Here is a 27,660-nt window from a genome sequence, read left to right as displayed (position 1 = left end):
CCCCAGTGTGGTGGTATAGAGGACAAGGGGGGCCAAACGGCAATAGGAAGAGTCACTGCACTGGGTTCTCTTCTACAGGGAGAGCTCTTGGCAAGGATATCAATTTAGTTTCAGGGAAATCTTTGGTACTTACACTTCAAACCAACAGTGGGTGTAGCAAGCTCAGTTAAATGCCCACACCAGCCAATAAACCTGGCCCTCTCAGACGGACTGCTGTCAGTGCTGCCCCCTGGTGTCCGAAAAGCAGCATCTCATCTCACTCAGGAAATCCCTTACCCTTCCTTCCCTATTTAGAGACTTCTCAGATTTAGAGGATCACTGCACTGGAAGGAACCAAAAAAGGTCACCTAGCAGTCCATCGGCTGTCAGGATGAGGCCAAGCTAAATCATCCTCAGCAGACTCAAGGTCTCTACGGAGACGGACTCTATAAATTTCTTCTTTAATCTTTAGTCTCACACTAGATACGAAGTATTTTCCAGCACTAATAAATTTTAATCGTGGTACTTTGTTTTGTTGCTATGTTTTACTATTTTGTCAGTTGGAATGGCCACACACATTTTGTGTATGTGTGTGTGTTCACTGTGCACAGTGCTTATTAAACACTTGCATAAACACGTAACAGTCATAAAGTATAACTGTCTTGGGAGAAAGGTATGTATGAAAATTCCTGTACAACATTATTACCCTTTTAGGTAGCACAAATTCATACAAATGCAATGTTATATTCTTTTCTTTGGAGCATCCCACATGTTTTATTTATTTATTTATTTATTATTTATTTATATATTATTTTCATTGGCGGATAGTTGCTTGGAGCATCCCACATGTTTAACTACATCATTACCACTGTCTGATGCATCCTTTTCAATCTAACAAACATCACATACATACGTGCCCAGAATAGTCATTAAAATCAAGCTCATATAGCCATTCATTTAATGGCTGCAAAATACTTCATTTTATGGGGTGTACCGTAATTCATTTAATCAGATTCTCACCGATGAACACGTATTTCCAGTTTTCTCCCCTTTTCCTGCTGGTATAAATAACGCTATAACATATATATATATTTTTTAAAATATATTTTTATATGTGTATAAAAGTAAAAACTAGAGAACGTTCATGTGAAACAATTATATCTAAGTTAAATCCCCATAACTGAAACTATTACTTCTCAAGTGTCACATTCTTTCGAACAGTCAAAATCTTTGTACGTTTCTCCAGGCTGTGCCTTTTCTTTTCTATCTTCCCCCTTTACTCTGATCTCAACAGCACTTAGAGGACTGTAGTGTTCTAGATCCAGAAGACTGGTGACCAACCTTCCTCATACTGAGTAATACAAAACTGATCAGGTTCAGGGGCAGGGGGAAGACCAAGTTCACCAGCTCTTCCACCCTGTGCTTAGAAGGGCAGACCTGAGCCAGGTGGCCTGACACACTCACCTGAGCGAGGATCTTATAGAGGGGCTCCAAGATAAACTCCACGAAGCTCCTCTGGGAGCTGCTGGTTGGGGCCTTTTTGGTGAACTTTCGCCTGAAGAGATCAAGAGTTATGGGAGACCCAGGAGGGAGAAGGCAGTGTCACCAACCCCAAGGGTGGATTTCCTAACTTCTGAATCTGGGCAAGGCCAAGCCGAGGGGAAGGAATGTGTGTGATCATGAAAATCTCCAAACAGAGACTCCTGAGACAGCATAGGTTATGACCCTCATGCATGCCTGGGCTGAGCTGTGGAGACTTCAAGGGAAATGGCCTCTCACCGTGTTAGAGCTCATGAAGCCAGCTCACTTAGAGGAGGAAAGATGGTAGTTCACGTCTAATAAAAAAGTAGGTTTTAATCTTAGGAACTCTTTCTCTGTCTGTCCGCACTTACTGGGAAAATGGATCATGCCTCTAGAGAGTCACTTCCTGCACTCTACTTACGTCTTGGGGTTGAAGTAGATGTCACCCCAGAGTCTTTTAGCAAATTCCTGGTAGTTAATGTCACCTATAAGAAAAGCCATACAATTATAGTCTACCTAGCAAAGTACTATTCGAAATTGTTTCATGTGCCACAAGTGGTTTCTAGCTGAGGAATTCTTGCACCTTCCTCTCCAAGGTCCAGACATTTGCTTCTACCCAGGCAGGCAGACAAGGATACTGAGGCACAAGGGACACTACTGGCCCAAAGTCAACAAGGCGATGCTGGAGCCAAAATGAGCACTCAGGTAGCTCCATCTCCAGGAAGCCTATGACTGAGCTATGGACAAGGGTACAGTTTATATCCTTTCCTTTGATGCAACAGGCTCAACTGCCTACATGCTATCCTCTGTGTGCACCTATTACCGCCCCTTCCTGCAGTGGATCTTAGTAGTTCCTTCATTCCTTCCTGACCCACAGAAGCTCTACTCCGCTGCCAGTGTGGGCAACCTCCCAGCTGCAGCACCACGCTGAGGCTCCGACTAGCCGTCAACCTCTAGAAGGCACACACCCAGCCCTCTGGAGAGAAAACACCAAAGCTAACCGTTGTGTCATCTTTTACCAATTGATATTTTTAGTTTGACTGCAACTGCTGATCCTCATCAGACTGAAGTCAGCAATTGTGGCTTTTAAAATTCAAGATCTTCTGAGTCCAGAGCTCTTCTAACATTCAGTTAGATCCCTGATATCACCAGCTATCTCGTGGATGTTTCTAACCCAGATGTCAGACTGCTATCTCTTTCTCGAGAAGGCATAGAGGAAATTCATCACCTTTTCCCTAAAGCCACATTCCCTCAGACTTTTCGCTCCCTTTCAGTGAGGCCATCATCAGCACTTCAACCAAGCTCAATATCTTTGTTGCCCACTTGGTTAATTACCACATTTCCCCTTCTTTCCCACGTTATTAGTTACTTTAACTCTCTCTCCTCTGTGAACCGCTGTTTCTTTTACACACCTCTATTACTGCACTTAACATACACTGTATTATAATCACTGGACTGAGCTGCCCGAGCACTCACAAGAACCAGGCCTAGTGCGTAACAGACGTTTAATACATGCTTACTCAAAGAATGAGTGAACACCTCTCCAATCCCCCTGCCCCCTTTCAATCTCAAAGATAACATCAAGCCAATAATCACAATCCTGTATCTGCATATTGGCGAAAATGTCTAAGTGTCCCTTCCCTCATCATTTCCTCTCTCTGGCCTATCTTCCATCAGCTTTGCACATATCACCCCACTCCAATCTTTATTAGCTCCTAACTGCCTACAGGATAAAGTCTAAATTCCTTAACCTCGCCTTCCAACCCTCCCCAATGTGGTCCCAACCCAGCCTCCCAGTAGTTTTACTTCAACTCTTCTCCTTGATGGAACAGTCCACTATTCCTGAACAGCCGCCCGTGGGCCAACACCACCTGCCTCCGTGCCTCCTCTCCCAGCCCAGCGAGTCTGGACCTCCTGGCTCCCTACTCTCCACCGTCAAAGCCCCATCTCCTTCAGGCAGCCTCCCCTAGGCCTTTGGAGCTGAATTCCCTCAGCTCTACCTGCCTACAGCAGCCACCAGGCACTAAGCCTACACCACCTTACACTGTCATTCATCACTGTGGGATTCTGTCTACCCACTGGATGAAGTTCCCAGGAGTCAGAGATTATTCATCATGCCTTGTGTTCCTAGTAAGAAGACATGGTATCAATTTTGGCAGGACGATGTGATAAAAAAAAGCACCAAAGTGGATTCTAGTCCCAACCCCATCAGTAAGGTCTGTGTCCCTGGGCACAGTTTTCCCACATGTAAAACGATGGGGAAGGACGCAGTGATCTCTGATTCCTTCCAGTGCTGACTTTCCAGAAGTCCATACGTGGCTTTTCATAATGACGCTGGGGCTCACAGCTGGCTTCTTCGGAAACTAACAGCGGGTTCGAAGGGTGAGTAATAATCTCTCCTGAGGCTCAGAGCCATTTTCAGTCAGAAACTGAACCGTCAATACATTATAATTACAGAAACAATCTTGGATTTTGCTTCATATGTTGATACAAACAACATTCAGAAACATAACCTGGAACCTTGTTCAGGTGAATTTCATTTACTGTCTATCTATACATTTTTTAAAAAAGAGCCATTTGGAAACAACCAAAATATATGTCTAATGATGAGAAAGCGAGTAAGTTATAGTACATCTATACAGCGGACCAATAGGCAGTTACATAAAATCATTTTTATCAATAAATTTTAATAGGCAAATTATTGTGATCTAATGCTAAGTGAATACTTATGCTATTATACTATATGTATATACATAAAATATGATCTTTTTTATGTAAAACACTGAACTGAGAAAGAAGGAACTATATCAGAATGTTTGCAGTGGTTATGGTAATGAGGTTATGGGTGAATTTTGTTTCCTTCACATTTTACTGTGTTTTCCACTCTTCTAAATAAGGATGCAGTAAATATGTACATATTTTAAAAAAGACCAAGTTTTAATTGGTCCATTATTTTCACCAGAGCAAACGTTTCCACGTTTGAGAGTAAGGCAGGACCAGTGACTAAAGAACACTGGTGCCCCAGCGCCAGCGCTGACCAGCTGTGAGGCTTCTCACTGAGCCTGTCTCCTCAGCTCCAAAAATGGGGGTGACAAAGACCTCCGTGCGGAAGTACAGTATTTGACACACAGGCTACACACTGACACCCAGGACATGGTTCCTACTAGATCTGAGGGAACTGGGGAGGCATAGAGGTGGAGCGCACGGGAACCTCTTGAGAGCTGGGGAGCTGGTCCCAGGGTTCTGGTGTTGCGGCTCCAGGGGCCTATAAAATCATTCCGCTGGACGTCCCAGTGGGCTGCGAATCCAACTCGAGTTCTCAAGTGGGCCTACAGAACTTCTATGTGCCTGGATATAGTTGGAAAGACAGCTGGAAGCACAACCGGTGAGAGAGATTCCATCTCTGAGAAAGAGGCCTGAATGGCTTTGGGGCCATGGATAATTCCTCCTTGACAAAATCTGTTTCACTCTAGGAGAGATTCTTATTCCTAACTTGAGCTCCCTCTTCACCCATTTCTTCCCAGGCACCTTTATCCTTCTATTTATTGTTTGGAAAGCAGTTAGCCCGAGGAAAGAGCCTAGGTGCCAAAAGGAGCCCCAGATGTGAAGACAACACTTGATAAAATGCCTCCCTCCGACAGGGGACTCTGGCATGAAGCCCATTTCTAAACCATTCAGCAGGAAAGGCACACGTGACTCTGGGGAAGCTGGAGAGACAGACTGCCAGCCAGAGCTTACCAAAGGTGTCAGCGTAGATCTTGGCAAAGGAGCCCAGTGTGAAGCAGATGCTGTACTGGGAGCTGGAGAAGCAGACGTTGCCCAGGAGCGGGGAAAGGATTAGGTTCTCGTCAGTGGAATACATGCTGAAACAGAGACAGCCGTGAGTGCAGAGCCAGGCTGGGCAGCAATGCCGGCGCGATGCCAAGGGTGAAGGGCGCAGGGACTCAATATCACAGCTTCTTTCCAGCCCTCACCCTCAGAAGGGGCTTGCGTAATACACTCAGCTTTGCCAACAGCCTGGTCCAAGAAAGTGACATGATGGAGCTGTACCCTAACCCCCAGTAACAAAGTGATTTCCCAGAGCTGGATACATTCTGCGTGACCTTGAAGAAGTTAACTGCGCCGGACAAGGGGAAACTTGGAGGACAGAGACAAAGACCTTGGAACACAGGAAACTAATCTAATGTAATAAGATTAGAGAAATCCAACATTTTAGAGAAATCTCAATTTCACAAAGAGAAACACCAGTGTAAGTAAATGAATGAATGAATGAAAAAAAAAAGCAACTTTGCCCCCTGCTCTCACGGCCCTACTCTTCATTGCCTTGTTTGGCTTTGCTTTACAAATTCACGTTAAAACATTCAGTCTTAAAAGCCATGCAGAAGCCACAGCACCCCAAGTTCACTAGCATTTATAAGAAAACCAGCTGTACACAGGGATCAAATCCACAACTCTAGCCTTTCTGACACCCTGCTTTACACAGTTTCCTTTTTAAAAAATATTTATTTATTTGGCTGCGCCAGGTCTTAGTTGCAGCGTGCAGAATCTTTCTGGCTGCGGCATGCGAACTCTTAGTTGCGGCATGTGGGATCTAGTTCCCTGACCAGGGATCGAACCCGGGCCCCCTGCGTTGGGAGCGCAGAGTCTTAGCCACTGGACCACCAGGGAAGTCCCTGGAATTTCTTAATTTAGAAATAAAAGTATTGGCTTATAAAGAGTAGTCCCCTACCATACTCCCAAGTTACGGTCCCCAGAGGCAATTGCTTTCAACTCTTTTAAAGGTGCTTCTAGAGCATTCACCTCCATATTTCTAAATAATATGTTCATGTTGCTATTGCTTTTTATTTCTTTCTTTTTTTTTTGGGGGGGGCTGCATTGGGTCTTCGTTGCTGTGCGCAGGCTTTCTCTAGTTGCGGCGAGCGTGGGCTGCTCTTTGTTGCGGAGTACAGGCTCTATCTAGGGGGCGGGCTTCAGTAATTGTGGCACGTGGGCTTAGTAGTTGTGGCTTGCAGGCTCTAGAGCCCAGGCTCAGTAGTTGTGGCTCACGGGCTTAGTTGCTCCGCGGCATGTGGGATCTTCCCGGACCAGGGCTGGAACCCGTGTCCCCTGCATTGGCAGGCGGATTCTTAACCACTGTGCCACCAGGGAAGCCCCATGTTGCTATTTCTTGTTTGGTGGTTGAGATGTGACTTCTTGACTTCCTATTCTGGTAGATCAGGATTTAGCCCTGTCCAAGCCGTCCCCCCTTTAGAGAAGTTTATCATTTCATCTTTTGGACTCCGGCCATTATATGGGCTCCAGTCATTCTCAGTCCTTCCAGTAACAGGGAGAAGATACCCCTGTTGAGAACCAGTGTTACAAACTGGGGGATGGCGGGGCGGGGTGTCTGAAGGTGAACCTGTCCCCGCCACGAGAGTACCGTCCCTGACCCTCAGCTGGAGAGGAGCTCTCTCAGGAGGGCAGCCTCCTCCCAGGCCCTGCAACGGGCCTCAAAAAGTCATCCAGTACATCCTTCAGCCTACAGATAAAACTGTCTTTAAGAATATATTCAGGGAGTTCCCTGGCAGTTCAGTGGTTAGGACTCCACGCTTCCACTGCTGGGGGCCTGGACTGGATCCCTGGTCGGGGAACTAAGATCCCACAAGCTGTGCGGTGTGGCCAAAAAAAACTAATTTAAGCTATTCTTCAAAGCCACCTTGGTACTGTATTCTAAGGTCTCCCAACCATCACTCATAAACCCCAAATCCATCTTTTTGAAAAGCAGCTTCAACAAGAAATAAAAGCCAACAGTTCCTTCTCTTACTGAGTCTGTGCTAGTAAGATAATAGCAGCTAACATTACTCACCCATCAGCTACTGTCTGCTGAGCACTGTGCTAAGTGTGTTACATTGGCTGTCTTTAATTCCTTGTAACATCTCATTGGGCAAATATTACTATTCCCTTCTTACAGAAGCAGAAACTGAGGCTCTATGAGCTTAAGGACTCTGCCCAACTTTACATGGTTGGTTCGGTGAAGACGAGACTGATTCTAGAGCTCAGGGTACTGACTGCAGTACTAAATTGAGGATGTGTGGCAAGCTGCATATCTGGTTAAGGAGCAGAGTTAATGAGGCCAAGGCGGCGGAGTCAATCCCTGCAGAGCCACAGAATGCGCCTCTAGCTGTGTCCAACAAGCTCGTCAACGCATGCCAAGGAATCAGAGTTGCCCCCAGAGGTGTTCCAAGGTTAAGATTTATAAAAACCAGAGTGCCGAGGACAGGAGGTCCACTCCCAGGGTTCCTCTACCTTATTAATCCGTTGACCTCATCTACAATGTGACGCAGCTTGTAATAAGCATCAGTGGGGGGCAGCTTCAGCTCCAGGATCAGCCGGTCAATCTTGTTGATGCACACGGTGACTGCCAGCCTCTCCTGCACGGCGTGCTTGATCAGCCGCTCTGTGTTCAGCATCACCTGAGAGACACAAGGCTCAGAAGATGGTGATGAGAGCAAAGAGGGCAGAACAGTCCAGAGCAGAGCCAAAGAAGATACTACTTAAAAATATGAAGAATGTGGAAAAGAGGAAATAGATTGTTGGGGGGAAGCAGAGGGTATCTTGCCCAATGGCAGATTCAGGAATTTTAAGAGGTGACCTTGCAGGATTGAGAAATGAATAAATACACTGATGATGTTGGGAGCCAGGTTTCTCAGTGCCAGAGAAGGAACCAAGGAAGGCTTGGGAAGAAGCTGTGGTGCTGAAATAGAATTGTGGGTATTAGGATAAATTGATTTTTTTCTTCTCTTCTACTGTGTTAATGGTTTTTAATATGTATGTGTAGAAACAGTTACAGATACCTTTGGGTGTATATTATCTGTGTTCAGTGAAAAGTCCTAGAAGCAATGTGTTCCAGTAGCAGTGAACATACTCTGATCTTTGTTTCTAAGTATCTGTCCTCACTATAAGGAGCCAAAGCTCCATGGAGAAATGGCTGATTCCAGGATTGGGGCAGGGAAAGTACAAGATGAGTCTAGGACATCTTTTTGTGCTTAAAAAAAGACAGGGCATGTCAAAAGGATAAAGGAGCCAGCCTGAAGGAGTTCTCACTAGCCAAATCTGGGATAACTAGAATATTAAAAGATATAAAGATACTAGTGGATTATAACCCACTGAGTAAAATAAAAATCCGTGTATCCATACGGATAATAAATAAGCAAATGGAGAAGGGAAACCTCTTCCTTACAACAGAATTCCAACCAATAAATACAGAAGAAATAGTAAGAGTTAGAAAATCACCATTTGCAACTATTATATCAATAAGCTAGGAATGACCAGTGGATGATAAAACTGGTAAAGTTTGATAAGGAATAACATGTATACATAGACTCAAGGTATCACCCCACAAATCAGTTATTACAAAGGGGGAAAACAGTAACTTTACATTGGAGAAGCCTGGCACACCCACCTTAACCAAGTGATCAAAGTTAACATCACCAATAATGGGATAAGGTTACATCATGGGCCTTCTGATGTGATGGACTAATAAGAACACAACCGTGCTGATATAGTATTCCTGCCCCAAATAACCTGAACCTAATCATGAGGAAACATTAGACAAACCCTGATTGAGAGACAGTCTACAAAATAAATGGCCTATACACTTCAAAAATGCTAATGTCATAAAAGACCAAGAAAGGTAAAAGAAGAATTCCAATTAAAAGAGACATGAAAATTAAATGTTATGCATCATCCTGGATAAGGAAAAAAAATTCTATAAAGGACATTAATGGGACAATTAGTGAGACTGACTAAGGTCTACAGAAAAAGATCTGTACAACAATATTGTATCAACGTCGAATTCCCAGATTCTGGTAAGTGTATTATGATTATGTAAGTGAATGTCCTTGTTCTTAGGAAATACATTCTGAAATATTTTATTTTCAAATGGTTCAAGGGGAAAACACATACGTGTGAGTGCATATGTACGTGTACAGAGACAGAATTACAAATGAGGGTGTTCTCTGTACTACTGCAACTTTTCAGTAAGTTTGAAATTACTCCAAGATGAAGTCAATTTTTAAAAAGGTAACCCTGGCTCCCTCTGCTGGCTATCTCACCGATGACAACATGAATGAGGTTAGCCAAATCACCTAATCTTTGGGCCTTTTAACTCCAATCTCTCTTTACCTTAGACAAATTCATTAACATTTAAAACTCTCCTCCCTCCCTTTTATTTACCTTTGTCATTTTTGTGTTTCTGAATGACAATGGGTCCTATCATTTTGAGCTTCACTGGGCAGGGAGTGAGGGACTCACTGAGAACTAATTTTGACTTTCATTTGCTGCCCTAATTTTAGAGCAAAGGTGAGCCTTAATCCCACAGACTCTCACGTTCTCTAATTCCCAGCTCACTCAGAGCCCTGGGCATCGTGTGCGGCAAACATGACAGGGAGGAGGGGTCCTAAGAGAACTGACGCAGACTTACACCCTCAGCAGCATCGATGAAAAGGACCACTCCATCTGAGATGCGCAAGCCAGCTGTGACCTCGTCAGAAAAATTCACGTGTCCTGAAAAGCAAATACTAAGTAAGTCGCCACTTGTGTGGTGGCAGGATGAGGCACAATTAACTTGTACGTGGTCTGTGGGGCACTGCAAAGCATGTGAACCCACAAATACCCCCTTTCCCTTCTCCCCACAGCTCTCTGCAGTGTGCAAAGTTCCACGTTAGAGCCACATCCTTGGATTATGCTTTTTTTTTTTTTTTTTTGGATTATGCTTTTATACAGGAGGCCCCCAAACATAAAGAAAGCATTTTATCAAGGAGGGCACAACACATTCAACTCGCAGACTAAACCAGTCTAATCAGCAGTGAACAGAGTTCTGCGGGACAGAAGACAATTTGGGAGCAGGAAAGAGGGCAAAGGAGGGCCTGGAGCACGGGAGCTGGTTCCTGGCAAGGTGGTGCTGGTGGGTGCGGGTAGGGGTCAGGGGCTGAGAGGTACGAGGGCATCGGGCATCTGATGGGGCAAAGAAGGCCAATCTGTCAAAATCCAAATTTTCCTATTTAAAAAAAGGGAACCCTGGGCTGGTCCTTCCCAAAGAGAAAGTCAGCCACAGGGTGAGGTATGCTGCTTCTATGGTAACCTGCATGTCCCCCAGCCATCGGTGTGTGCCCCCACAGTCTCCTTCAAAAGACTGAGACTGCCTGAGGCCGGGACCATGTCTGACTCAGCTTTGTTGCCCCAATGTCTAGCATGGGCTGACACAGGCTGAAATGAATAAGTGAATAAGATTCCCCCAAATTTAAATCTTCTCGAGCAGAGTCAAGAGAGGAACAAAATAGAAGGTCTGGAGCACACTGCTGGCTAATTAACTAGTTAGAAGCAAAGGAGACAGTTAAAAAAATAAAATTATCTCAATGAAGGCAAGGGAATGTAAAAACAAAGACATAATGCTCTGCTCTGTTCTGGAAGCAAAAGAAACAAACAGGACAGGGTTCTGATGGTAAAAAGTCAAGGAATGTCCTACCTGGAGTGTCCATGATATTGAAGAGGTAGGATTTTCCTTTGGTATCTGGCAAGACTACTGTCACAGGAGTACTCTTGATGCCAACACCCCTCTGAAAGTCGCAGAGAGAAAGAGGGCGAGAGTGATCAAGGCTTCTTCCTATGCAGGAGGGATTCATTCTGCTCTTGGATCTTTCCAGTTGCTAGTAAACTACACTGATGTCTCTCCTTGTAGTGGGTGTGATTTTTATCTAGGTCTCTAACCAGAATGACCTTAAAGATGAACAATCTTGATGTTACAAAGCACTGGGGCGGGGGCGGGGGCGGGGGGGGGGAGTTGGTTCAAATACAAAAAAGTAAAAATAAAAAAATGAACAAGCTAGCAAAGCAGTATTAATATATACAATGGAATATTACTCAGCCATAAAAAGAAATGAAATGGAGGTGTTTGTAATGAGGTGGATGGAGTTAGAGTCTGTCATACAGAGTGAAGTAAGTCAGAAAGAGAAAAACAAATACAGTATGCTAACACATATATATGGAATCTAAGGGAAAAAAAAAAAAAAAAAAAAAAAAGAGGTCATGAAGAACCTAGTGGCAAGATGGGAATAAAGACACAGACCTACTAGAGAATGGACTTGAGGATATGGGGAGAGGGAGGGGTGAGATGTGACAGGGTGAGAGAGTGTCATGGACATATATACACTACCAAATGTAAAATAGATAACTAGTGGGAAGCAGCCGCATAGCACAGGGAGATCAGCTCGGTGCTTTGTGACCACCTAGAGGGATGGGATAGGGAGGGTGGGAGGGAGGGAGATGCAAGAGGGAAGAGATAAGGCAACATATGTATATGTGTAACTGATTCACTTTGTTGTAAAGCAGAAGCTAGCACACCATTGTAAAGCAATTATACTTCAATAAAGATGTTTAAAAATAAATAAATAAATAAATAAATAAATAAATAAATAAATGATCTTAAAAAAAAAAAAAAAAAAGCAGTATTAAACCTTAATAGAGAATCCAGAGTCCTAAAATCTTATCCTCCTCATACACTGTAAACAAAAATAATTAAGCACAGTACAAGTAAAAAGAAACAATCTGCAGCATTTTAGGTTTTCTTAAAAATATATTATAAAAGCTGTAACAGAAAATAAGTATTAAAACAACTCCAGTCAAACAAACATATAAATATATATATAAAAAAACAATAGCTAGTATCTGTTGAGTGCTTAACATATGCCAGCACCGTTCAAAGTTCCTTTGGTTAATCACAGTACTTACACTCCTGTGCTTTCCATGTGGTCATTTATGAGAGACAGAAATAAAGAAGAAGGGGAAACAGAAGGGATTAGAGGGGAGGGACAAAGATCCAGATGCAAAGAAAGACCAACCAGTAGGAATGGGAAAGACAGAGATGTATGCTCACTCTTTTATACAGAAAGAGAAGCACAAAGACAGACGAACCCATTCTCCAGAAGCTACTCCCAGAAAGATCAACATATGGATGGAGTCACCTTACAGATTTTAAGGATGTCATTTTAAAAATCATGTTTAGCTTCTGCAGAACTTACAGCATAAATGTACACATCACCTCTTAGCAGTTGCCCTACTAGGCTAAATTAAATCCAGCCAAAGATAGGAGGGTCCCCCCTTTTACCCTACAGTTTGCCTACCCAGCTCTCTTTCAAGTTATAGATCATAGGATGACCGAGAGAAGCAGGGAGATAAAGAGATGAGGGGTGGGAGTGAGGGTGGGGAGGTGTGTGGTATGGACCAAAATGTTACCGTAAAGCTCTTCGACATTCCCTACAAAACTACTACTGCTGGGCCTGCTGTGGACTACAATCAGACATCCAAAGGCACACTTACCTCTTGCTCTGTGAAGAGAATGTCAGTGTAGCACAGCTTCAAAAAAAAAAAAAAAAGGAACTGTAGTTACCTCCTGAATTCAGACTCCTCTCCCACACAAACCATCAATTACTTTCCCTCACCACCTCCCAGCTCGAGGTTCTCTGCCTCAGGAGGAGAATAGATGGAAGACAACAGGGTACCCCTACATAAATTTCAGACAATGAGACCAGCACCCTCCCAGATGGAAAATGCTCCTGGGTGTGTGGTTTTTTGGGGAGTAGGGTAAGTCACTAAAGACCAGGTATGACTGAAGAGCTAAATTGTATCAAATGCACTGAATTTTTCACAGTGGTACATGGAGACACATCCGGCCTTCATGGGACCCTGAACGTCAAAACAGTCAATCTGGCCAAGACTGAACATTTATTGCACTGAGACTTGCAGCCCCACTTGGCCTCATTCACAGGCGTTTAAATTTATCATGAAAACAACAAGGTCCAATTGTATTATATTTATAGAGAGGCTATTAATACTATGACAGGAAAGAATAGGCTATCGAAGTCAGGATGTATCAGAACACAGGAGGGATCCCAAGTGCAGAACAGATCATCCAAAAATACTGCACGCTAATATTCTCTATGTTTCTGAGAAAGTTGAAATTATTTTCTTAAGGCCTATTAATAGAAACTACAATTATAAAGCAGCACATTATATGCATCATTATTTACAGTGAGAGTGGGAAGGTGGAAGAAAGGGGAAGGAGAGAGACACCCACCCCTGTATATTCTGAATGGTTCATCCTAAACCTTCAACAGAATTTCTACTCACATCTTGGTCGTAGCGCTTTCTGATTTCCGGGTGAGTCTGCTCTATTAAACAATCTACAAAACATGTCTGAAAGGGAAGAGAAAGTTAGGTTCTGCCAACCACAGAGAAAAATCTACTCTACCCTTCTCCCAGTTCCCACTACACCACATAATTTAGGGATAAAGAGACGAAGAAGAGAGCAGGGAGGATTATGGGACAGCAAAGAATTAACAATGAAGCCACAGGATTATTTTCAAATGAAAGATGAAATCTTTCTTAGACAAGCATCCCCCAGGAAATGAAAACTTATAAAATCAGATCAAGGCTCAATTTCCCCTCTTCTGTCCAGAGGTAGACACAAGGCTCAGGCATGCAAGTGGCTTAGCTTTCCATCTGCTGCTCAGGAAAAGCTAGAATTTCACAGCTCAGTTTCACAATAGGCATGCAGGCCCCCCAGAGTGAGGAGGTCCAGCCTTATGGCCTCAGACCCCAACGTGTGACTCTGAGGGCTGAAAAAATGAGCAGAAATGAAGAGCAACCCTGTTCCAAGTAGCCGAAAGCTCTCTCACCTTGCCATGGTGGAGATGACCACAAAGGGTCACATTTCTGATGAGCTCCGAGTTATCCATCAGATCTGCCAAGAAACTGAAAGGAGAAAGGAAAAGAGCAAAAGGGACTTTGCCAAAAGTTTTCAAATGGGGGAGTGCTACAAAGGTGTTTTAGGTATTTTCAGCCAGGAACAACTTTCAGACCAACTGGAGAATGCTCAGAGGCAGAAGTGAGTTTCTACCTCTACACAGTTCTGGCTTTGGGAACGGAACGGACTTATTCATGAGGAGACACAACCTGTGAAATGTCATGGAGATTTCAACAGTAAAATAATGAAATTTGAAAAGCAAGCAAGAAGAAAAAACCAAATACCAGCACACACATACATGAGTACTGTTCAGTTCAAAACATTCAGGCTAGATGTTACACATTTATACCACTGATGCCAAGGGGACTTCAAATCACTTTGGGAGCTTTGCTTCTGAAACTGCCGTCACAGCTGGTTAACAAGGCTTTCAAGAAAACCTCATCTCATTAATGATGAGCAGAGGAGTTCCATCCTGATCAAAACCAACCCTGCCTTTCTTGCTTATCATCCACATTACTTATGGTAAATAGCCTTCAGATGACTTTTGGCTCTTTGAAAAATCCAGCCTGGGGCTTCCCTGGTGGCGCAGTGGTTGAGAATCTGCCTGCCAATGCAGGGGACACGGGTTTGAGCCCTGGTCTGGGAAGATCCCACATGCCGCGGAGCAGCTGGGCCCGTGAGTCACAATTACTGAGCCTGCGCGTCTGGAGCCTGTGCTCCGCAACAAGAGAGGCCGCGATAGTGAGAGGCCCGCGCACCGCGATGAAGAGTGGCCCCCGCTTGCCACAACTAGAGGAAGCCCTCGTACAGAAACGAAGACCCAACACAGCCATACATACATACGTACATAAAATAAAGTATAAAGTGTTAAAAATAAATAAAGAAATAAATTTTAAAAATCCAGCCTGCTTTCAAAGATTGGAGATTTTTAAAAAAATCACCACTGAGAACACGAAAGAATATGACGCAAGTTCTGAAGAAAACTGAAAGGTTGTTTCAAAAATGTGTGAATGGGGGACTTCCTGGTGGCGCAGTGGTTAAGACTATGCACTCCCAATGCAAGGGGCCCGGGTTTGATCCCTGCTCAGGGAACTAGATCCCACATGAGATTCACATGCCACAACTAAGCAGCCCGCCTGCCGCAACTAAGGAGCCCGTGCGCTGTAACTAAGACCCAATGCAACCAAATAAATAAATATTAAAAAAAAAAAAAGTGTGAATGATGGCAGGTGAGCTGACCATTTCAGAAGGGACCTTACTCCTTCGGACATACAAGATGTCAACATGTTTTAAAAAAAAAAGTTTCATTATCTAATAATGGGTCACAAGCACCTCAATATATGAGGTCCTTATAAGTGCATTTCATCAATAAAAATATTTTCAAAAACAGTTTGCAGTGTGAAGAGTCTAAATTATTCTACACATACCTACCTACCTGTGCCTCCTTTTCAAAATAAAGAGTTGTTATGTTCCCAAAACACTTAGCAACCATACCGAGTCAAAACAGGCTCTGGTGGCCCCAACATTGACAATTATAATACCCAGTTCTGTCTCAAAGGCTGGCTTCTAATACCAAACTAAAGGTTTGGAAGAAGAGAAAATGGCTGAGATCCGGATGAGAGCCAAGAAGAAAGTTAAGATTGAGCCTAAATATCTCAGCAACGATATAAGCGGAAGGAAAATTTCGGCAAATTGTAGGAAGAGATTTTTGCTTTCACAATAATTCACTGGCGCAGCACCATGGATGGACCTAGAGATTATTATCCTAAGTGAAATAAGCCAGACAGAGAAAGACAAATATCATACGATATCACTTATATGTGGAATCTAAAAGAAAAAAAAAAAAGATACAAATGAGCTTATTTACAAAACAGAAATAGGCCCACAGACATAGAAAACAAACTGACGGTTACCAAAGAGGAAAGGGGAGGGGAAGGGAGGGATAAATTAGGAGTTGGAGATTAACATATACACACTACTATATATAAAACAGATAACCAACAAGGACCTACTGTATAGCACAGGGAACTATACTCAATATTTTGTAATAACATATAAGGGAAAAGAATCTGAATCACTGTGCTGTACAGCGGAAACTAACACAACATTGCAAATCAACTATACCTCAATTTTTAAAAATTAAATAAATAAATAAATAATAAAGAGCTCAGGGATATGCCCTTTTACCTACCAAAATAAATAAATACTTAAATAAAGTTGAAATCTGTCAGACTAGATCTGGCAGCAGGCAGCGACAGAGCTGAACCTGGTCATAGAGAGAAGTCAGCAAAATGACTCAGGCACAAACGGATGTCACTGCTCTCACCACCACCACCCCAAAAATTCACTGGTTACTTTAACCACAAACCACCTCCTACCTCCATGAAAAAACTGAACCTACAATATTCGTGCAGAGAGGCTGCAAGACCTTATAACTTACTCCATTTCATATACTGTGACAGGTAATGTCTGCTCCATCAGAGTGAATTTCTTGGTTTTCACCGGTTTAATAATGGGCTCTAGGAGGGAAAAAAAAGTAGTGATGTGCAGGTAGGCATAAAGCATAAAAATACAGAGCCCTATTCCATTAGACTGAGTTTTCAGAATGGATGATATATGACATCAATTTATGTTATTCTCGAGGACCACTCAGGTTGAGAAAGTTCTGGGAACGCTGTTTGGCATGAGACACTGAAGGATCTTGAATTGTGGACTGAGGTGTCTGGACTTCATTTTGTGGGAGTAAGGGAGACGGACTGGATATAGGATGAGGTCAATGTCAGTTCAAAATCTCTCCTTGCAAAAAAACAAAAACAAAAAAACAAAAAAAAATCTCTCCTTGCATTTATAAAATGCAACTACTTCCCAGAAGATCAATGAAAATTATTAAGGAAGTGGAAAATAAGCATTGTGAGGACTAGTTAAAGAAACTGGTATTATTTGGATGGAAAAACATATCAGACCAGAGGGAGAACTTAAAAACAGTCTTCAAGAACCCAAACAAATATCAGATAAAGAAAGAAATAACACTTATTTGCTTGGTAACAAGCTGTTTTGTTGATTGCCAAGACAGGGTTAATTGAATCTCAATCCAGAAATACCACCTGAAAGAAAAACTAGTCAGTTCATTCACTGAACTTTCAAGACTGCTGATGGCTATGAAATGAAGTTTTCTAGCTTCGATTTCACCTCTCACAGCCCAGTGCCTCCAGACTCACCTGTGAGAGGCTGGGTGTCCTCCTCCTGAACTATGGTCTCCACTTCAGGACCATACACCTCCTCAGCTGTGGGGTAGTACTTCTTGTCCTCATGCAGCACCACCTCCATCCCAGGGTGGTCTTCATCATGATCTCCTAGCTCGTCGTCGTCGTCATCATCATCGACCTAAAAGCAAGAGACGGAAGGAGGCTGGAAGAGGCATGCACTTTTCCTGCTCAATGACTCACTACACTACATGAGTTAAGAGCAATGACTTCACATGCCTGACAGCTTCTTATTTTGAGTTCTGTGCTACAGTCAGTGGGGCAGGTTCTACTCTTGTGTGATCCTTCACAAAGAGAAGACTGTAAGCCATGGGTATGGACGGCTCTCCTGATTCAAATGGACCCTTTCTTAAACGCAGGCCATTGGTCACAAATGGATCAAGATTGGAGGCACTTTTCTGGATATTGCCCTATGCCTCACACATTAGGAATTCCATAGGACGGGAGTTCTTTGAGTACTATTCATCTCTGTGTCCTCGGTACACAGCATGGTGCCTGGCACATAGAAGACCACGTTAAATGAATGAACACTCTCTACGTATTCCTGTCCCTGTTGAGTACTTCCAATAACAACAGTACTCACTCACAAGACAGCGCAGTTCCCTGTTGGAAAGTGAGTCTTCGTAAATGACTTCGAACTCACCTCCTTATAAATTAAAACCCACAGTCACAAGCAACGCTGAACAAAGCTATGCCCTCTTCTCCTAAAAAGTCTTTCAAATGATTAAAAGTGGCTACTACATAACCCTTTATGTTCCAAAACACCCTGGTTAATTCATTCGCTCAACAAATATCTACTGAGCACTTACTATGTGCCAGGCACTGTTCTAGGTATTCGTAATATAGCGATGCAAAAAAGAGAGATGATGACATTTGAGCAAAAATCTGAGGGAAGAGAGAGTAAGTTCTACAAGTAAGTGGGGAAGAGCATTCTAGTTGGCTGAAACGGCAAATGCAAAGGCTCTGAGTCAAGGTTATGCCAGCAACTTTGAGGATTAGCAAGGAAGCCAGTTCAGTAAATAATGGGGAGAACAGTATAAGCTGAGATCACATAGGAGGTGATCATGTAGGATCTTCTGGATCATTCTAAGTAATCTAACTTTACTCTATGGCAGTGCTTCTCAGCCAAAGACAATTCTGTCTCCCAGGGAACATCTGGCAATGTCTGAAGACGTTTCTGGTTGTCACAGCTGGGTATGTGTGTGGGGGACCTAGTGGGTAGAAGCCAGGGATGCTGCTAAACATCCTATAAAGCGCAGGACAGCCCCTGCAACATAGAATTATCTGGCCCCAAACGTCAATGGTATCGAGGCTGAGAAGTCCTGTTCTAGCAGTTCTGAGCAGAGGAGTAACATGATCAGGCTTTTGTTTTAAAAGACTCACTCTGGTCCCCATACTGAGATATACTAAAAGGAGAGAGATTAGTTGGAAGGCTACTGCAGTGATACAGGAGAGAGATGGCAGTGATTGTGGCTTATGCCCAGAGGAGTAGCTGTGAAGGTGGAAGGAGAGGTTGGATTCTGCATATATTTTAAAAATAGAGTAAAAAATGTATTCTAGTGAATTCAGAGTAGGAGTGAAAAAAAAGAGGCAAGGTTTTTGACCTGAGCAACCGGGGAATGGCCCTGTCTTTACTAGATGAGGAAGACTGTAAGAGGAGGTTGGAGGCAGAAGCAGGGGACAGGGGATGGAGAAGCTCTGTGTTTAGGCCTTAGATATGCTAAGTTTGAGAAGCCATATTAGACATCAAGTAGAGATGCCAAGTAGAAAGCTAGACATACAAACCTGAGGTTCAAGAGAAAGGTCCAGGTTGGAGATATAAATTTGAGAGTCCTCAGGGACTAGAAGGGATTTGATATACTGGATAAGATGACCAGGGGAGTGAGTGTAGATAGAGAACAGATATCAGGAATGGAGCCTTGGGGCCCATTGACAGTTAAGAGGTCAGGGAGATGAGGAGGAACCAGCGGCAAAGACTGGGAAGGACCGGCCAGAGAAGAGAAGGAAAACCAGGGGATTCCCTGGAAGCCAAGGGAAGAGAGTATTTTAAGGAGGGAGGGATCAGCTGGGCCAGATGCTGCAGACAGGTCAAGCAGGATGAGCACCGGGTCTGGGGCAGAGGTCACTGATGACCCTGACAAGAGCAGTCTGTGTGGAATGGGAGAGGCAAAACAACAAAACTTGGTTTCAGAGAAAATGGGAGGAGAGGATTTGGAGACAGCAAGTAACAACTCTTTTGTGATGTGCCGCATTGGGAAACAGGGAAATGGGAGGTAACGGAAGGGGGCTATAGGGTCATGAAAGGATTTTATGATGAAACAACAGCATATCTGTATGCTGATGGGGATGATCTAGTAGAGAGGGAAAACTAATGACATGGGAGAGAGGGGAGAATTGCTGGGGTGAACATCTTGAGTAAATGAAAAGGGATGATGGAAAAATCAAAAACACTAGTTCAAAAAGACACATGCACCCCCAGGTTCATAGCAGCACTATTTACAACAGCCAAGACATGGAAACAACCCAAGTGCCCATCAACAGATGACTGATTTAAGAAGACGTGGTACATGTATACAGTGGAATATTACTCAGCCATAAAAAAGAATGAAACATTGCCATTTGCAGCAACGCTGATGGACCTAGAGAATATCATACTAAGTGAAGCCAGACAGAGAAAGACAAATATGATATGATATCACTTATATGTGGAATCTAAAACACAACACAAATGAATCTATATACAAAACAGAAACAGACTCACAGAAACAGACTCACTAATTTATGGTTACTACTTTATTGCTTTCTTAAAAAAGAGAGATGAAAAAAGTATATATTTGTTTTACCTCATCAAGATCTTTGGTCTCTCTGCCCAATTCATCATCATCTTCATCAGAATCAAGCTCTGGTCCAATATAATTCCCAAACTCATCATACAAGTCAGTATCCATGATGCTAAAATTCAGGAAGAGAAGAGTTAGATGCTGGCAAGGTAATCAAGACCTCCGCCCTAGCCTGTGGTTGACCATATCCCTCACACAATCTCCTCTCCAGTTACATCAACCCACTGACTGCTCCTCCAAAGCCCTGAACCTTCCCCTCCTGTCTGTTCCACTCCTGTTTCTGTTTACATATACTTCACCCACTTCTTTTTTCTAAAACTAAACAAATTTTAATTTTAAAATAATTAAATACCAGAAAGTTGCAAAAATAGTACACATAACTTTCTTTCTCCTAAATTATTTGCAAATAAGTTGCTGACACAATGTCTCATCACCTCCTCATACTTTAGTGCAGCAGTTGGGAAACTATAGCCTGTGGCCAAATCTGGCCTGCCAACAGTTTTCATACAGCCCTGAAGGTAAGATGTTTTTTATTATTTTTAAATAGTTGAAAAAAATCAAAAGAATAATATTTCATGACACGTGAAAATTAATTATATGAAATTCAAATTTCAGCGTCTATAAAAACAGCTTTATTGGAACACAGCCATGCTCATTCTTTTATATTGTCCGTGGCTGCTTTCACACTGTAACAGCAGAGCAGAGTAGCTGCCACTGAGACCATATGGCCCACAAAGCCTAAAATATTTACTATCTAGCCCTTGACAGACAAAGTTTGCCAACCCCTGCTTTTAGTGCATGTGATTCCTACAAACAAGGACATTCTCCTACATAACCACAATACAACCATCAAAATCAGAAAACACTGACATATTACTACCACCTAATCCACAGGCCCCCATTCAAGTTTCACAGACTGTTTCAATAATCTCCTGCACAGCAAAGGAGCCAATCCAGGATTCCATGTTTGCATTTAGCTGTCATGTCTTTAGTCTCTTTCAATCTGGAACAGTTCCTTGGTCTTTCCTTTGACTTATATGACCTGACACTTTTGAAGATTACAGGCTAGTAAGTTTGTAGAATGTCCCTTAATTTAAGTTTGCCAATGTTTCCTCATGATTAGATTCAGGTTATGCATTTTTTGGCAAGAATATCACAGAAGTGATGCTGTGCTCTTTTCAGTGCATCTTCTAACAAGTGGCGTATGATTTTAATTTGTCCCATCAGTGGTGATGTTAACTTCACCACTTGATTATGGTGGTGCCTACCAGGCCTTTCCATTGTAAAGTTACTTGCTTTCTCTTTGTAATTAATAAGTATTTTGTGGGTTGTCTCCACTTCAATTATTGAAATTCTATTCAAAGTAACAGGCCAAATACCACCTCCTTAAAGCCTTCCTATAGCCTCAATTTCTCACTCTCCTATACTGCTGTAGCCTTTTGTGTCTTTATCAGCATTTAATTCTGTCATGAACGGCAGTTAACTGTACTAATTACCCTCACCAACACCTCTATAGCTTACAGTAATAGGCAACAGACCAGAGTGTAGGTTAATGGTCAGGGCTCTGGAGTTGGAAGACCTTGATTTGAATCCAAACTTTGTCACTTAATAACTATGTCATTTCAGGTTATTTCACCTCTCCGAGCTTGTTTCTTTAATTGGAAAATAAAGTGATTAATCCCCATTGCATAAAGTGTTATGAGAATTAAGCAAAATAGGCTGTGTAAAGAATTTATTACAGTTCCAGGCTCAATAAATGTTAGCTAGCATTATTTTTTGGCCATTCTTGAATACAGAAACCCTGTGTTCCTTGTGCCCACCTGCCAATGACCAAGACAGCGCTTCACCTAAGTAGGAACTGGATAAATGTTAACTGAACAGAATGTTTAACTTTGAAATACTGATACTTCTTTCATGAGGCTAATCCCTCCACCTCCCTCAATGCCCCAGTTGAGTGCTGACTGTGGATAAAATAGAGAATTAAGAGCTCCAAGCACTAATAATTAAATGTAAATTATTATGGAAACTTTCATATGCATAGAGATTCTTTTTACTTCCAAAGAGCTACCACATCTGTGCACATTTCATTCTCCCAAGACACCCATGAAATGACTGCAGAAATTTTTACAGAAGGCTGTTCAAGGAAGAACCCACCTCATTTCTGCTTCAGGGTCACTGCACTTACTATTCTCTTCCAAAATGCTCTCCCCTTGGGCATGTATACCTTGTTCCTTCATCTCACCCAGGTCTCTACTATATAAAATGTCACCTTCTCTGAGAAGCCTTCCCTTGTCACTCTAAAAAAAGCTCCACCCATACACACATTCTCCAACCCCCACTTTCATTGTTTTATTATTTTTATTAACATTATCATTAGCTGACACGTATCTATTCGTGTGTTTACTGTCATCTCTCCAACTACAGTTTAAGCAACGACTGTTTTTTTTCACTTAGAACGGTGCCTGGCACAAAACAGAACCTCAATCAGTATTTGCTGAATGACTAAATGAGTGAGTCCAACAAGGCACAGAGAAGATAGGTGACTTGCCCACAGTTGCACAAATTAGTGAATTTCGGTACCAAACTTCACCGCAGCTTCCCGCTACAACGCAGGCTCTCCAAGGAATACAGAGTAAGGACAGAGGGAGCTTGGTAGAGAAAGGGTGAAGGCGGCACAGTTGGAAGAGGGAGTGAGACAGGTGCATGGACAGTGCAAGAACGACCCCTGCCCCGGGAAAGGGTTTTAAAGATGGACGACAGGGGCTCCCCTGGTGGCGCAGTGGTTGAGAATTTGCCTGCCAATGCAGGGGACACGGGTTCGAGCCCTGGTCTGGGAAGATCCCACATGCCGCGGAGCGACTAGGCCCGTGAGCCACAACTACTGAGGCTGCGCGTCTGGAGCCTGTGCTCCGCAACAAGAGAGGCCTCGACAATGAGAGGCCCGCGCACCGCGATGAAGAGTGGCCCCCGCTTGCCGCAACTAGAGAAAGCCCTCGCACAGAAACGAAGACCCAACACAGCTTAAAAAAAAAAACCAAAAAAACCCCAACGTTTAAAAAAAAAAAAGGTAACTTTAAATGAAAAAGGTAGCCATTTAAATTCTACAGCTTAAAAAAAAAAAAAAGGACGACAGGAGGGAACCCCGGAATCGGTGTGTGTGGGGGGCGGGGTGGGAGGGCTTTCATTCCCTTTCCCGCCTCAATTAACCCATCTGTAAAGTGAAAGGAGAAGATAGCATATAACGTCTCCTCCACATCTGACATTATTTAATTTCCCATCCCACAGGAGCAACCTTCCCATGCCGTGGACCCGCGTCAGCTCACCTCTCGCTGCTCAGCCAAAAACTCCGAGTCAGCCGCCGGAGACCGCACTTCCGTCCCACGCCGCCGCACCGCCTGCGCCCGCTGTTCGGAAGGACCCCGCAGACGCCGCGGTCGCGTTTCTGCCCCGGAGGACAGCCCTTTGCCTGTGGACCAGCTCGGAAGAATGCCGGCCGCGGACATGCGAGGCGGAGTTGTGGGTCCCCAAACCAAGGCGTGGGCTGCTCCAAAGAAAGCAAGGCCCAAGGAGGCGAGAATCTGGTCAGGCGCCTCGGGGCCACCCTGACGAGGGGGGGGTGGGGTGGGCCTTCGGGGCGGTCACGTGGGCAGGCTGTTGGAGCAGTTGCTGGGCAACCACAGCTGCTGGGCGTGGTCTACGCTGAGCCGACTTGGTCTGGCGGTAACTGGGGATCCCCAAAGAAAGGAAACCAGGGCCTTGGCTGCTGGGGTGAAGGTCAGGGGGCAGGAGGGTTAGGTGTTCTATTTATTTCAGTGACTGGCAAGGGCTCAGAACTAGACAGGAGCCAGGACACCTGAGTTCAGTTCCTGGCCAACCCAGCCTCCTTCTTGGTCTTCAAGCTTACCCATGTTGGGGTGGTGGGGGAGGGTACGGGGTTGGTTGTAGACGTCAAGCTTCCCTGCCCTAAGGCTGTTGATGATGACTTCACCACGTAATCTAGCTTAGTGCACTAAGAGTCTGATGTTCAAAGGGGTCTCACAGTAAGGAAATGCTAGAGCCAAGACTAGAGCACATATAGGTGATCTCCGCGTAGAACGGGTCAATCAGCCTCAGATATGCGGAGGCTGCAGAAGTACAGTGGCAGAGCTAAAGAGGTTGCCCAAGAACCTAGGAATCTGTGCTCCAGCCCTGGCTGGACAGAGGGATTTGGAAACGGGGATCATTGAGCCCCTTCTTCTGCCACCTCTACTTGATTTCCTGCTCAGTCACTGCATCTGGTTTGGGTGGAAAGTATCATTCCTCGTTAAAGACATTTAACAATGAGTGGAATTTTATCCCAGGGCTCAAGAGTAGGTTACAATAGTTCTGCTTTTGTGTGAGGGCCTCTATCACAACTCGCTATAGAGTGAGTCCATGTGGAAATGTGAAGGGACTGAATTCTGAAATCCAAATGCTTCCTCAGCCAAAGCACCAATACTAAAATATTTTTAGAGGCAGAATAAAAAAGAATGAAAAATTGCCGTTTAAAACAACATGGATGGACCTAGAGGGTGTTAAGGTATGCCACGGAACAACTAGGCCCGTGAGCCACAACTACTGAGCCTGCGCGTCTGGAGCCTGTGCTCCGCAGCAAGAGAGGCCGCGATAATGAGAGGCCTGTGCACCGCGATGAAGAGTGACCCCCGCTTCCCGCAACTAGAGAAAGCCCTCGCACAGAAACGAAGACCCAACACAGCTTAAAAAAAAAAACAAAAAAAAACCCCAACGTTTAAAAAAAAAAAATGCTAAGGTATTATACAGTATTACAGGATATTATAAGTCAGACAGAGAAAGACAAATACTGTATGATTTCACTTATGTGTGGAATCTAAAACACAAATGAACAAACAAAACAGAACCAACTGGTGGTGCCAGAAGGGAAGGGGGTGGTGGGATGGATGAACTAGGTTAAGAAGCACAAACTTCCAGGTATAAAATATATGTTATGAGAATGTAATATACAGAATAGGGAATATAGTCAATAGTATTGTAATAACCTTAAATGATGACAGATGGTAACAAGACTTATTGTGGTGATCATCTTGTAACGTATATAAATGTCGAATCACTATGTTGTACACCTGAAACTAATATAACATTGGATGTCAATTATACTTCAATTAAAAAAATATTTTCAGAGGCAGAGAGCAAAATTAAGACAAGGCACTAAATTGAAAGTCAAGACTATTTTCAGTGGCAACAAATCTTAAGCAAGACCTCACTGTGCAACTCAGCTTCCCTCTGTAAAATAGAGAACTAGATTTTTATAACACCCCCCTCAAGATAAGTGACTAGGTATCCAGAGTGCTTTGGGGTCATTTTGTGGGCTGGCAAAGAATCCAGATGCAACCCCCCACCCCTGATATTCACCCTCTGCTGACATTCATTCCCTTTGCCTTCCCAGGCACAGGCCATGAAAAGGAATGACATCATTGACTTCAAGGCTTTGGAGAAAGAGCTGCAGGCTGCACTCACTGCTGATGAGAAGTACAAACGGGAAAATGCTGCCAAGTTACGGGCAGTGGAACAGAGGGTAGCTTCCTATGAGGAGTTCAGGTCGGCTTACTGCCATTTTTCTCAGGCTCTCCTGTTATGGTTTACTATAGTGGATAAGAGCGTGCACTTGGAGTCAGACAATTCTGGGCTCAATCTTGGCCGTACCTTCTGCTACCTGTGTGATCTTGTGCAAGTTATTTAACCGATCTGAGCCTCTGTTCCTCATCTGTAAGAGACAGTAACCATTGTCATGTTAAATGTTATTGCACATAAGATTCTGAGCACAATATCTGGCACATGGAAAGTGCTCAAAAGCTGTCAGCTATTGTTGCTGTTGTTGTTATTATTATTGTCATATTGGCCTGCCAACAGGTTCAGCCGGTATCACGCAAAGTCCAGCCACCTCATACCTACAGACAGCATTAGGTCCATCCCCTAATCTCTGTCCTTTGCCTGTAGGGGTATTGTCCTTGCATCACATCTGAAGCCGCTGGAGCAGAAGGACAAGATAGGAGGAAAGAGGACTGTGCCCTGGAACTGTCACACTATTCAGGGAAGGCCCTCCCAGGATGAAACCACTGAAATCTCCCCGGTAGGTGAGGCCCAGCAGGATTCTCTGCCTTAAACCTCCAACCCTGTTTTCTTATAACACATATGTTTTCCTTATTTCTCATGTAAAGCCAACAGAGGCAGGTTTCTGCCTCCAATCCCAGAAAGAAAAGCAACCAACAGGTGGTGAGGCCAAAACTAACCAGAACAAGTCAGAAAGGTGGGCTCGGCAGGCCCCTGTCAGTCAGTCCTTGGTTCCCATTCCCAGATCAGATTTGGGTTGCTCTGCCTCGAGTTATATGGTATAGAGCCTATGATCCTCTGGCAGTGTTGGGAAGGAGATCTAGCCTGTCAGATCCTTAATACTCATCTTGAGTTCCTTTCTCTCCTCCCGAGGTTTCCAATTACCCCCTCTCCTGCCCTGCCCAGAGTAAACTCTGACTTAGTCTTGTAGATCAGGGCTATGTCTACATTCATCAGTAGGAAAATCCTGGTACAACTGAGAGTCTCAAATCACAGCCTGGGTTCCTTGGGACCCTCCCTCCCCATCCCATCCCTTGTTCCCTCGTCTGAAAATGAGGCCCACAGGGACCGCAGCCTTGCCAGTGGTCAGAGAGTGATACTAGAGCTCAGATGAAAATCCACAGGCTCCCCTCACTCTCTCTGTCACAGAGCAGCTGGAGGAGCTCTGTACTCTCTTTCCTCCATTTGCGATCCAGGAGAAAACGCTCCTCCAGCCCGAGACCTCGGCTGAGTTCTACCGTGATTGGCGGCGATACTTGCGGAGTGGGCCAGAGCGCTACGAGGCCCTGCTGCATCTCGGGGGCCCAAAGCTGGGCCGCCTCTTCCAGATGGATGTGGGGTTTGGACTTCTAGGGGAGATGCTGATGGCACTGGCTGATCATGTGAGGCCAGCTGACCGGTGGGTGGTGCTGGGGATCCTGCGCAGCCTGGCCAGCACTGGCCGCTTCACCCTGAACCTGAGCCTGATGAGCCATGCGGAGAGAGAGAGCTGCAGATCCTTGTTTCAGAAGCTGCAGGCCATGGGCACCCCCAGCCTGGAGGGGCGGGGTCTGGGGGAGCAGCCTGGTGGGCTCCAGGAGGAGGAGAGTCTTCTGCAAGAGCTGCTAAGGCTGTATCATGTGGACTGATGGGACCAGTTACCTTCAGAGGCCCCCAGTGGTCACTGCAG

At 44.1% G+C, this 27,660-nt stretch overlaps 2 protein-coding genes across 4 annotated transcripts in view; one reads left to right on the top strand and one right to left on the bottom strand.

Annotated features, from left to right (window-relative positions):
• The window catches only part of EFTUD2 (elongation factor Tu GTP binding domain containing 2), a 34,144-nt gene extending 10,279 nt beyond the window's left edge, over positions 1–23,865 (bottom strand). The window contains exons 1-13 of one of the 2 annotated variants that reach the window (XM_061174918.1): positions 23,708–23,865; positions 20,388–20,496; positions 17,500–17,665; positions 16,722–16,800; positions 14,214–14,289; positions 13,666–13,731; positions 12,856–12,891; positions 11,006–11,096; positions 9,962–10,044; positions 7,786–7,952; positions 5,239–5,363; positions 1,922–1,985; positions 1,444–1,534 (exon numbers count right to left, since the gene is read on the bottom strand). In XM_061174918.1, coding sequence (XP_061030901.1) covers positions 1,444–1,534; positions 1,922–1,985; positions 5,239–5,363; positions 7,786–7,952; positions 9,962–10,044; positions 11,006–11,096; positions 12,856–12,891; positions 13,666–13,731; positions 14,214–14,289; positions 16,722–16,800; positions 17,500–17,665; positions 20,388–20,492 — 1,149 coding nt within the window. In that variant the 5' untranslated portion in view covers positions 20,493–20,496; positions 23,708–23,865. Of the gene's footprint in view, positions 1–1,443; positions 1,535–1,921; positions 1,986–5,238; positions 5,364–7,785; positions 7,953–9,961; positions 10,045–11,005; positions 11,097–12,855; positions 12,892–13,665; positions 13,732–14,213; positions 14,290–16,721; positions 16,801–17,499; positions 17,666–20,387; positions 20,497–23,707 lie in introns of those variants that run through there. The other variant, XM_061174919.1, reaches the window with a different exon arrangement.
• Positions 23,866–24,107: 242 nt separating this feature from the next.
• On the top strand, positions 24,108–27,619 carry CCDC103 (coiled-coil domain containing 103). 2 transcript variants are annotated; one of them, XM_061176138.1, is made up of 4 exons: positions 24,108–24,158; positions 25,828–25,979; positions 26,379–26,511; positions 27,188–27,619. In XM_061176138.1, exons 2-4 carry the CDS (start codon positions 25,837–25,839, stop codon positions 27,617–27,619), a joined length of 708 nt encoding a protein of 235 aa, XP_061032121.1. In that variant the 5' UTR covers positions 24,108–24,158; positions 25,828–25,836. The 2 variants fall into 2 exon arrangements, with proteins under 2 accessions (XP_061032121.1, XP_061032120.1); XM_061176137.1 differs by lacking the exon at positions 24,108–24,158 and adding an exon at positions 24,918–24,940 and having other exon boundaries at positions 25,821–25,979.
• Positions 27,620–27,660: the final 41 nt, after the last annotated feature.

Source organism: Eubalaena glacialis, chromosome 19 (genome assembly GCF_028564815.1).
Source record: "Eubalaena glacialis isolate mEubGla1 chromosome 19, mEubGla1.1.hap2.+ XY, whole genome shotgun sequence".
In the NCBI taxonomy this organism is placed as follows: Eukaryota; Metazoa; Chordata; class Mammalia; order Artiodactyla; family Balaenidae; genus Eubalaena; species Eubalaena glacialis.
This window is presented reverse-complemented; position numbering and strand designations above follow the sequence as displayed.